The sequence below is a fragment of the Garra rufa genome, chromosome 23 (genome assembly GCF_049309525.1).
Source record: "Garra rufa chromosome 23, GarRuf1.0, whole genome shotgun sequence".
NCBI lineage: Eukaryota > Metazoa > Chordata > Actinopteri > Cypriniformes > Cyprinidae > Garra > Garra rufa.
Genome location: NC_133383.1, coordinates 38,764,840 through 38,777,314, shown reverse-complemented (window position 1 = coordinate 38,777,314; position 12,475 = coordinate 38,764,840). Strand labels below are relative to the sequence as shown.

The following is a 12,475-nucleotide window of genomic DNA, read 5'->3' as shown; positions in this document are numbered from 1 at the left end:
CAAGAGATCAGCGGTCACCTAGAGATTAAGGCTGGGTATCGCTAAATACCTCACAACATCATGCAACAATCACTATACATATGTCACATAATCAAACAAAAATCAATTAATTATTGTTTATTAAACACTTTAACTGAGAAAATATCTATATGCGAAGATTTAAAAGTACTGAAGCAATACAGTGAAAAAATATATAAAAGTTCTGAAACATTGAGATAAATAGAAACTGCGTACACAAATGTTTGTTTAATCAAATGCCCATTATAATGGGAATGTCCCTCCCCTAAACCAACACTAACAACAAACAGCAAATCATGACTCATGACCACTGGCCCTTGGCAAAATGAAAGCTGTTTTTAAGGACATTCAAAGTGAGCTTTAATTCAATCAGAAATATTGTGCCTGTTCATCTGCTACTGTGTTGTTTTGATCCACTTACCATCCATTTCCGAGTCGCTGTCTGCCATGGGTGGGACTCGGATGAGCACCTGACTGCGATCTCTCTGCACCATCAGCTGCAGTTTCCCACGAGACTTCTCAATCAGCTTCCCTGCGTCCCCCAGAGACAGATTCTCTGTGACTGTACCGTTAATCTGACACACAAAAATAAGAATAAATCAATAACAAAGTACAATGAGAAAAAATTTAAATCCTTCAGGTGCCAAAAATTGTTTGGTTTTTCAGCATTTTTGTGCATTTGAACCCTTTCCAACAATGACTGTATGATTTTGAGGACAACTGAGGGACTCATATATGCAACTTTTACAGAAGGTTCAAACACTCACTGATGCTCCAGAAGAAAAAAAAACATGTATTAACATCCGGGGGTGAAAACTTTTGAAAAGAATGAAGATGTGTAGCCTACATTTTTTTTTTTGTCTAAATATCATATTTGTTTCATTTAGTACTGCCCTTCAAAAGCTATAGGATACTTGCATGTTCTCCACAAGACAAAATAAGTTAAATTTACCCTGATCTTTAAATTCCAAAAGTTTTCACCCGCTGGCTCTTAATGCATTGTGTTTCCTTCTGAAGAATCAGTGAGCGTTTGAACCTTCTGTAATAGTTGCATATGAGTCCCTCAGTTGTCCTCAAAATCATACAGTCATTGTTGGAAAGGGTTCAAATGCACAAAAATGCTGAAAAACCAAACAATTTTTGGCACCTGAAGGATTTAAAAATTTTCTCATTGTACTTTATTGATTTATACTTTATACATATGAGCCCCTCAGTTAACCTCTGTGTGAAAACATGGATCTTACAATTATATACTCGTTGTTGGAAAGGGTTCAAATAAACAAAAATGCTAAAAAACCAAAGAATTTGTGGGACCTGAAAGATTTTTTTGAAGAACAGCAGGCAGTTTAACTGTTCAGGACAAACAAGGGACTCATGAACAACTATCACTAAACTAAAAACACAGCTGTGGATCATTCAGGTAACAACACAGTATTAAGAATCAAGTGTTTGTTTACTTTTGAACGGGTCATTTTTATCAATTCAACTATTATTTTCTCTTATGGACTATATGTAAGTGTCTTATATGAAATATCTTATTCAGGTCAGCACTAGATAAAAAAAATAGCATGCATTTTGTATGATTCCTCTTATTTTGGTAAAATTATTAACATATTGCAGATTCTGCAAGGTGTATGTAAACTTTTGACATCAACTGTAAAAAAAAGGATGCATTAAATTGATCAAAAGTGGCAGAAAAGACATTTCCATTTCAAATAAATGCTGCTCTTTTTGAACTTTTAAAATAATCAAAACAATGCATCATGATTTCCACAAAGAACACTCAACACTGATGATAATCAGATATGTTTCTTGAGCAGCAAATCAGCATTTTAGAATGATTTCTGAAGGATCATGTGATAGTAATAATGCTGTAAATTCAGCTTTGATCACAGGATTTAGATAATAAAATACTGACAAAAAAATTGCCATTTTAAATTGAAATAATATTTCACAACATTACTGATTTGACTGTATTTTAATGAAATAAATCCAGCCTTGCTAAGCATTAAAAAGTTGCTTGGTGAGCAAAAACATGATAAAAAAAAGAGATGATGTTCCAGAGACATACTTTTAGAATTATGTCGCCTTCCTGTAGTTTGCCTTCTTTGGATGCCAGGCCAGTGCTCGTCATCTCTTTGATAAACAACTGACTGCCAAGACGAAGGCCATATTCTAGAAAGATATGAGAAAACATCATGTTAGAGGTTTGGCTGAAGGTTGAAACTGGACACAGATAAACTAAGGCAGTGTATATCTACCATCATTGGGCCGGTTCTTTAGTAGAGTAACATTAAGCGGCTTCTCCAAGGGTTCGTGTCGGTGTGGTGGTGGCGGCGGAGGTGAAGGCGAGCGATCCAGCCGGTCTCGACTGCCACTCCTCTTCATGGGTTCCTCCTGGCGTGGTTCGAACCTTCTGCGATCGTAGTCACCAGCTAAATTTTCTTTGCTGTAGCCTGGAGCCGGTTCAGGCCTGTAATGCCTATCGGGACTATGTGATTTGTCCAGTGTACGGTCGCTGCGGTACCGTCTGTCTGGACTCCGCTCTCTGTCCAGGTTGTGCTCGCTGCGAAAGCGTCGTTCTGGACTGTAGTCGCGGTCCAGAGTGCGTTCGCTTCGGTAGCGGCGGTCCGGACTGTGGTCACGATCCAGGTTGTGGTCACTTCGGTATCGGCGGTCGGGGCTACGCTCGTGGTCTAGCATTCGGCCTCGGCTGCCGTCTCGTTTGCACTGTCTGTTGGGGCTCACTCCACGCTCCATGCTTCTCCCGCGACGGTCATAGTCACGTTCACGGTCGTCTGCGTAGCCGCGGCCCCGCTCCAAACTCGCATCTCGATCGGGGTAGCTGCGGCCGCTGTAGACGCTGCGACGGTCGTGGTCATAGTCGTAGTCATCGTTGTAGTCGCCACTAAAGACGCGGTCATCTGGGGACGGGGCCCTTTTTATCATGCTGATGGGAATTTTTCTTGCTCTCTTTACCGTCTGATAAAGGGGACAAAAACAAAATCACTCATTTATACATTTCTGATTTCAAGTGCCAGTGAATTACAAACATGGTCAACAAAAAAATCTTTATTAAATTGAAATAAATAAAGTAAATTTTCAGGTTCCACATTTTTGTGTATTTGAACTCTTTCCAACAGTGACTGTATGATTTTGAGATCCATCTTTCCACACTGAGGACAGCTGAAGGACTCATATGCAACTATTACAGAAGGCTCAAACACTCACTGATGCTCCAGAAGGAAAAACGATGCATTAAGAGCCGGGGGGTGAAAACTTTTGAACAGAATGAAGATGTGTACATTTTTCTTATTTTGCCTAAATATCATATTTTTGGTACCTATAATATATTTCATTTTATGTTTTTGGGCTTTTAATATATTGTTGATCAAAATATCTACATATTGTGTGATTCTAAAACAGCTGGCAGTTTCTGGCAACCTTTTTTTTTTTTTAAATGCTGCCAGGCAAAGAGTTAAAATACTTTTGAAATGTCTTTTGTTTCATCAATCTCATCAGTTCCTTAGAAATGTTTGCACTAATGCTGTGCACTAATGTAGGTTATGCAACTGAACAAAGTACATCAAGGTGAGTTTAAGTAAACTGCAAAAACTATTAGTTAGTAATAGATACAATGAAAAAGTAGTATTCAAATTTTTTTTTAAAGATTCAAGATAAAATTGAATCAGATTAAAATCATGTAGAAATGATCCTACAGGACATTTATGTCTTGTCCTGTAAGACAATTCCTAATGGAATCCAAGTAACGCTTCCAAAATATGATAGAAAATAATTCTAATTAGAATCCTTTGTTTTATGCTTTATGTAAGGGAATATTTTGCAGATTCTGAAAAGATGTAAACTGTTGACTTTAACTGTAGTTCCTCACAAATAGTTGTTGTGAATCAGCTCAAGAGGGAAATGTATATAAATAAGTAATTTATGACTAATTATGACATTTTTGTGTATTTGAGCCGTTTCCAACAGTGACTGTATGATTTTGAGATCCATCTTTCCACACTGAGGACAACTGAAGGACTCATATGCAACTATTACAGAAGGCTCAAACACTCACTGATGCTCCAGAAGGAAAAACGATGCATTAAGAGCCGGGGGGTGAAAACTTTTGAACAGAATGAAGATGTGTACATTTTTCTTATTTTGCCTAAATATCATATTTTTGGTACCTATAATATATTTCATTTTATGTTTTTGGGCTTTTAATATATTGTTGATCAAAATATATATTTATACAGTTATATATAAAATATATAAAGCCATACTGTTTAGCTTATATTGAAAATATTTTTCGCCCAGAAAATATATATTTTTGTGGAATTGTGTAGGTAAAGGTAAATTTATAACCCATAATTTATTAATACATATAAAAAAAAAAAATACTTCAGAATAATAAAAAAGGCCTAAAATATATTTTACTATTATGTTTAGCTTATATTCAAAATATTTTTTACCCAGAAAATATTTATTTTTGTGGAACTGTCAAGGTAAAGGTAAATTTATGACCCATATTATATTAATAAATATAAAAAAAAAAAAAAAACTTAAAAATATACAATATAAAAAAAGGCCTAAAATATATTTTGCTATTTTTGATAAACTTGGTTACTTATAGTATATTTCATCTTATGTTTTTTTGGTGGATCTCAAAGATGGATCTCAAAATCATACAGTCATTGTTGGAAAGGGTTCAAATACACAAAAATGCTAAAAAAAAAAAAAAAGAATTTGTGGGACCTGAAGAATTATTCTAAAGAACAGTGGGCAGTTTAACTGTTCAGGACAAACAAGGGACTCATGAACAACTATCACTAAACTAAAAACACACCGCTGTGGACCATTCAGGTAACAACACAGTATTAAGTTTGAAATGAAACTGAAATGATAAATAATTCAAAAGTTTGCACTCACGATTTTGGCTACTTTGCCGCATTTGCGGAGAGTCTGCACTGCGAAGGCGTGTTGGACACCGTCCATGGGCACATTGTTGACCTGGATCACTCTGTCACTTTCACTGTACAACATCATAAACACTGTTAGATAGTCGCTACACTTAAAAAAAAAAAAAAGTCTATATGTGATGCGATCTGGGAAAACCTGTCGGATATTGCACTGGGACATTTAAATTAATTTAAATTAGGTTTTCATTAAGTTATTATTTCATAACATCTTGTCTATCATCTCTGAAAATATCTTGGCAAAATTCACTTGTTCAGTGCAGAAAAATGTCGATTTGATGTAAAAGTAAAAACAGTCTCATTTTTAACCACTTTTTCCTCAAAATTCCATTACTGAAAATCATAGCAATCAGCCAACTTAAGATAGCCATGACTTTTGTTACATTCAAGCTATGGACAAAATAATAATGAACCCAGCTTTCATATGGTATCCAAACCTAAAAAGGCTGGGTTTTCCTAGATCGCATCACATATTAAAATGTGAATAACGCATAAAATCTTGAATAATTGCATTTTATTTGTCGTCTACCAACACTATCAATGCAATGGAATAAAAGGGGAACAAAATTGTATTGTTGATATTTAGGTTTATTTGTTATTTGTTGATATCTGTTGTTTATTTGTAACTAGTTTCTTGCTTCTTTATTACTGACTGTTTACGGTGTAAAATATTTTGAAATATATGAAGGATACATAGTATAATATTCATAGTAAAATATTAATAATAACAAATTAAAACAATGGTATGTATTACATATCATTGTTTTAATTTGTTATTATTAATATTTTCATAAAAAAATGTTGATGACAATTTTTGTATAATATAATCATTATATAATATCAATAATGTATATACTGAATTTATAAAAATATATTATTTATATATTTATCAAAAAATTGGCATGGTATTGGGAATTATAAAATTTCATTGGTATTGGTATATACTTCAAAAATGTTGGTTTCGAGACAACCCTACAACAGCTTTTCCACTTTAAAGGATTATTTCACTAAAGAATAAACATTTCCTGCTAATTTATTCATTCTTACGTCATTCAAGATGTTCATGTCTTTCTTTCTTCAGTCGAAAAGAAAGTAAGGTTTTTGAGGAAAACATTCCAGGATTTTTCTCCATGTAGTGGACTTCAACTTTCTCAAATTAAAATATAAATATCATCTGTGTACTTCGGTTCAAAAAGGTAGAGTAGCGCAAAAAACTCAGTCTCATTTTCTCTTCCAACCTCAAAATCATCCAACATTGTTTTGTAAAGAGCATTTGACTTTCTTTGCACGTTCACTTTGTATACACTGGGTCGGTGCTTCTGCCTACATTACGAGTGACCTTTCAAACTAGTGCAAGACAAGCATTTGTGGTTAAAAATATCTGTTTCGTATAAGACCCTTTTTAGATAAGACCTTTATTCTTCGGCTGGGATTGTGTAGAGCCCTTTGAAGCTGCATTTAAACTGCATTTTGGACCTTCAACCCGTTGATACCCATTGAAGTCCACTATATGGAGAAAAATCCTGGAATGTTTTCCTCAAAATTCGTATTTCTTTTCGACTGAGGAACGACAGACATGAACATCTTAAATGACATGACAGTTTTATTCTGGAGTGAAGCAATCCTTTAAATAGCACTTTAGGATTACAAATCATTTTAAAATCCACTGGGATGAGTTTCACATTTAGCCATTTAGAAGACACTTTTATCCAAAGCGACTTACAAATGAGGACAATGGAAGCAATCAAAATCAACAAGAGAGCAATGTTATGCAAGTGCTATGATTGAACATGTAGCAAGTTTTTTTTTTGTTAATTATATAATAAATAAAATGAAAACAAATAAATAGAAAGCAAAAAGAATAGAGAAGCTAGTGTTAGTTTTTTATTTTAAGAAAACAAGCAGTTTGAAAATGAATCAGTGCAAGTCTTAAAGGGTAGAATAGAGAATAGTTTATGAATAGTTAGAATATTTCAGAACAGTTGTTATGTTGTTTCATAACTTACAATAGAAAGCCATCTGCAGGACCCCCTTGCAGCACATCAGATACGACAATTGACGTTTCTCCATTTTCTTCGTTCGGGTTGTCCCGCCCTCCAGACACAGCAAGGCCGAAGCCCATTTTGGAGTCCTATATCAAGGCAAAGAATTCATGCATGAATCCATAGTTATTAATTTACAACAGTAAAACATTAAATTCATGTAGATGTACAGGGAGCAATAACTAATTAATAAGATACCCTGGAATTACATTTTCCTTCCTTTAGATTTAAAGGTTATATCATCAAGACAAACATTAAAAGCATGTGTGTGACAGTTCACAAAGATGTGATATTGATATATTTTCTGATGACAGCCAGCAAGGGTGGAAGATATATGACACTACAGTGCCCTACTGTTCAAAAGTAAAAGTTTTTTTAATGCTTTGAAAAGCTGTCTCTAATGCTCACCAACAATGCAAAAGTCTTTACTGTCACTTTTGATAGACTGAATGCATCCCCGTTAAACAAAAGCATTCATTTCTTTTAAATATATGTATCTTACTGACACCAAGCCTTTGAACAGTAGTGTATCTGCATCTGCACTCTTCAGATTGAACAACAGATCTAATGCTAGAGGTACAGAAATTAACAAAAAAAAAAGAGAACTATAAAAGAATGTAAAGACTTGTCAATGAGAAACCAATAAGCAGGAACAGTACATTTAGTGGTGTAACTTAGTTTTAAAAAGTGGTTGGGACACTTTTTGCCTTTATTATTATAGCATTATGCTTGTAATTCTTTACTTTAGTGCATAAATGCATAGATATGCAATAAACATTAATGCTCCTAAACAGTCTACACTCTTAAACATAAAGGTGCTTAGAAGATGCCATAGAAGAGCCTTTTTTGTCTAAATGGTTCCATAAAGAACCTTAACATCTGAAGAACTTTCACAAAAGGTTCTCTGTGGCAAATAAGGTTCTTCAGATTATAAAAATGGTTCTTTAAAGAACCTTTGACTGAATGGTTCTTTGTGGAATCAAAAATGTTTCTTCTATGGCATCGCTTGAAGAACCTTTTGAAGCACCTTTATTTTTAAGAGTGTAGTGGTAGAATTCGCCCACAGTTGTTACTAAAATCAGAGATGTTTTTCAATAATCAATCGTATATGCAGAGCAGGGACACATACACTCTTAAAAATAAAGGTGCTTTAAAAGGTTCTTCAAGCGATGCCGTAGGATAATCATTTTTGGTTTCACAAAGAACCATTCAGTCAAAGGTTCTTTAAAGAACCATCTCTTTCTTACCTTTTTATAATCTCAAGAACCGTCTTTCACCACAGAGGACCTTTTGTGAAACAGAAAGTTCTTCAGATGTTAAAGGTTCTTTAGGGAACCACTTAGACAAAAAAGATTCTTCTATGGCATCTTCTGAGCACCTTTATGTTTAAGAGTGTATGTGTTTTGTTTTGTAATTTAACCGGAATGAACAGATAGTCTCTGCAATGTTTAAGCCATAAGTTGAAGCGCTGGTGTGTGATTGTGTGCAAGAGCCACAAGAAAATGCTCCGTCACTAAAAACATTGCAGCGAACATTCACCATGATTTAAAAAACAACAGATTCTAGCACCAGATCGCAGCTTATTTAACAGAAACGAATGTCATATATGTTCCATCTGCATCAGGTACGCCCTTGCCGCGAGATGGGGACAATATTGACCATGGCAAAAAGTGGTGGGGACAATTACATCTATGAGTACACTGGGTCTTGAAATAAGAATATTGTGAAGTACTCACCCGCTGTAGGGTCACAGTGTACTGCTCCCACACCGTCTCCTCCATGACTGGGTTCTGAAACAGTAAGAACAGGCTTATATGTAGGACAGTGATGGACAGAGTCAAGTTACAGCATTTATCACTGATCTCCTGAGCAAAATCTGCAGCGTGGTGCTGCCACAGTGAAAAAGTATACAGTAGGAGCGCTTCTCTTTCAACCCATTTACATGAGCTCATCTACTTACTCAAAGAACAGACTGAACTGAAATGCATCTATATATTTAACCAGAAAAAACATCATGTGGGCTGCAAGGAAAAAAATAAATGATTAACAAATGTATGGCATGTTTTTTTTTTTTTTTTTTTGTTTTATAAAAAGCTGACATTTTTTGAAAGTAATTATTTTAAAAGGAATCCTGTTCAGTGAGTAAAAGGGGTCATTGGATGCAAAACTCACTTTTACATGTTGTTTGAACATTAATGTGTGTTGGCAGTTTGTGTGCACAACCACCCTACAATGACAAAAATCCACCCAGTGGTATTTTTTTAATCTTTAAAAGTAATATCCCCTTTTTAAAATCAGGTCATTCTCAGCTTCTTGTCGTTGTGAAGACACAGTTGATGAGCGTTTTACCTTAGACCCGCCCCCACCGAGCTGAAACGATTTCCATTGTGTCGATTTTCGGTTTTATGCATCTTTGCAAATTGGCAAGTTTCGCCGATAAACACAGCTAAAAGCGTCTAAATGTGGCTAAATGCGGCTGAAGTAAACATTACATCTCATAATCCCACATCAGAGAGGGGCGGGGTGAGCAGAGCTCATTTGCATTTAAAGGGCCCATGCCATAAAATGAGCAGATTTTTTGCAGAGCTGATTTTGACAAGGTAAAAGGGTGTTTTTTTTACACTACTATTGAGAATTTTTAACCAAAGTATATTAAAGACTTTATTAAGACCCTAAAGATTCATATGAATCTGTGGAAAATGGGCATCCGATGACCCCTTTAAACACTATAAACATGGCCTGCAGGATCAGTCTGAGAGCCACGTGCAGCCCTGTGCCGTGAAACGCCTCTAGTTACCTCTTCATCCGCCCGTGTGCACGCTGGGTGATTATGATTGTTGCTCTTTAATCTTCTCAACCAAATATGAATCCCAGTATTGCCCTAAATAATTCTCAACCCAGAATTCACAACTGAACCGATGCCTTTTAGCATTTCAAGTATAATTGATTTCAATGTGTTGGATTTCTTCATGCTATAATCTAAAATTTCATTAATGCACTAGTTTTAATTTAAATTAAACCATGCAATACCTTCATGATCTCACCTTTTACCAACACAATCCTGCAATATCCAGACGTGAATTTGTTTTAGTGGTGTATGTAATACACAAATAATCTATTATGATCATTTACCATTTTGATATGGCTAAAGTTCATTGTAAACAGCAAATGACCAGTTTAATGATAAAAAAGTTCAGTGCACCATGTTCTCACTTATTTGATTATCACTGAACAATTCAAAAGCTCAGATGATCTTTAGTATTTTTAGGTCAGTGGATTGAAAGTCAAACATGACCTGTTGGTCTAGTGCTAATGTTTTTAGCTTGAAAGCATGGGATTGTAGGATCTATACTGCCCTACTTTTTATATTTAAGGCGAGACACTGAATAGGGTAATAAAAAAAAAAAAAAAAAAAAAAAAGTGTATTACAAGTTCTCTAAAATGTTAGGTTTAAATATGCAAATGAGGCAGTATTTAATGAAATATGTGCTAATTTGCATTTCTAGTACAAAAATCTAAGCACTGGATGAAGTCAGTTTCAAAATTCTTGTTTAATTTTTTTGACAAAGAGTCAAATGTTTTTACAGAAGGAATTTTGGGTATCTCATTTTGTCACTCCATAATTCAGAAAAAACCTAGAACAGACAGAAAACCGTTTTTTACCATTTTTGGGGGAATAAAATGTATAAAATCAAGCAAATGATATATGAACAAATCCCTCTGTAAAAACCTTCAGAATATAGACCAGAACACAAATGGAAAGTCTGGTGTGTGTAAGTGCCACTGAAGTGGAGATTTATGGCTCAGTGTAGGAGTAAAAAAACTCATTTTGAAAAAACGGCCTTTAAAAAATATGTATTGTAATTCAAATCTATTGACACAAATAGATTAAGTGCTATAAAAGAAACACTTAACAGTATCTTTTGGGTGTTTTCTTTCTACTAGTCTGAAAAAACACTATGAAACACTTTCAAAGTGCATGAAAAAGTTGGAAAACCGAGAGTGGACAACCAAAATAACAAAAAAATACAACAAATTCCAACACTGTATTACCACTTCTTTTAGCACACATGAATAAAATGAAAAATTACGCTGAAAAATGTTACATTATTCCACATTATGTAATCAATCTTTGCTGTGAATTATATCATAAAGTTTTGGGAACAAAATCAGCCATTGCAAAAAGCACTTTGGTAAATCAACACAGGTGCATAAGTATTTAATCACTACAATTAATGATCTAGCCAGAAAACCAATTACATCACCATGTATTTTCTTCATGACAGTGTCATAAACTTGCAGAAAACTTTTCAACCCATTCCTAAACCTTGGCAATTTCCACTGAATTTCTAAATCAAAATATAAAGCATTAGTGCATTAAATGCAATAAAATGTATATTTCAGTGTATCATACTGACAATAAAAATTCAACAAATGTAATTGTAATTACTATAATAACAAACATTTAAAAAAAATGAAAAACAAACAAATAAAATATGACTCATTTTCAGTTGTAAAATGCCAATGCTACAGTAAATATCCTTCCATATGTTTTCATTTTAGCATTTTTTTTTTAACAATTATGAATTTTCCTGCCCATATTTGCACTCCTACCAAACACTGCGCCATTCTGTCTAAAGTCTAAACGTTGACAGCAAATGAAAAGCATTTGGCAAAAAAACATATATCGTCAAATATACAAATCCAAACAAACTAAACTAAAAAGTTACACTTCACGCAAAGACATTAACAGGTGAAGCTGCACAGTGAAAGCCCAGAAACCATGCTTACGATGCCCTGGAGGATGCGAATGGCCTTGATGGTGTGCGCCCATTTCCTGTGGAGCGAGAGGACCGTCTTCATGTTGTCACCTCTCCCGTGAACACAGCGTCTCTGGGCCAAAGCGCATCACCCCTCGGCACAATGCATCTGTCTGCCTTTGACGTAAGACCGATGCCGCTGGCCTACATTCTGCGCAAATCCGACTGTCCACAGCGACCCATGGCAGCAACAACGCAAAAAAAAAAAAACAGGGCAGGCGAGGCACTGTCTACTGCTGAGCTATTAAATTAAAATTCTATTTCAATTAATCAAATGATACAGCTCTATCTAGGTTGACATTAAAAGCTCTTCGCAGCTTACGGAAAAGCAAGTAGCACCTTCAAAACACTGATGCTTTTGGATTGGGATTTCTTTCTACAAGATGGGGTTTTGAACATGCAAGAGGGTTGAGTAGATTAGCAGTGATTTCAGCGTTTTTAATCATAATTTAGAAGGATTATGGGGTTTGGAGCACCTAAGTGCTGGTATTTTCTCATTTTCGAAAGCCGTATAGAATTGAATGCCATAATAGTGCTATATTAGAAAACTGTAGTACTAAACATCATCAATGTTCTTTGATCAATAATGGCTTTCTAACTCAGGCTCAAATCTTAT

At 34.9% G+C, this 12,475-nt stretch overlaps 1 protein-coding gene across 7 annotated transcripts in view; it reads right to left on the bottom strand.

Moving 5' to 3' along the window:
- The window catches only part of tjp2a (tight junction protein 2a (zona occludens 2)), a 55,686-nt gene that overhangs the window by 19,635 nt on the left and 23,576 nt on the right, over positions 1-12,475 (bottom strand). For 5 of the 7 annotated variants that reach the window (XM_073829038.1, XM_073829032.1, XM_073829033.1 and 2 more), the window contains 6 exons: positions 8,776-8,829; positions 7,004-7,128; positions 4,951-5,053; positions 2,280-3,000; positions 2,090-2,193; positions 440-593 (listed from right to left, as the gene is read on the bottom strand). In XM_073829038.1, the coding sequence (XP_073685139.1) occupies positions 440-593; positions 2,090-2,193; positions 2,280-3,000; positions 4,951-5,053; positions 7,004-7,128; positions 8,776-8,820 (1,252 nt within the window). In that variant the 5' untranslated portion in view covers positions 8,821-8,829. Of the gene's footprint in view, positions 1-439; positions 594-2,089; positions 2,194-2,279; positions 3,001-4,950; positions 5,054-7,003; positions 7,129-8,775; positions 8,830-11,830; positions 11,916-12,475 lie in introns of those variants that run through there. The other 2 variants (XM_073829034.1, XM_073829035.1) reach the window with 1 other exon arrangement.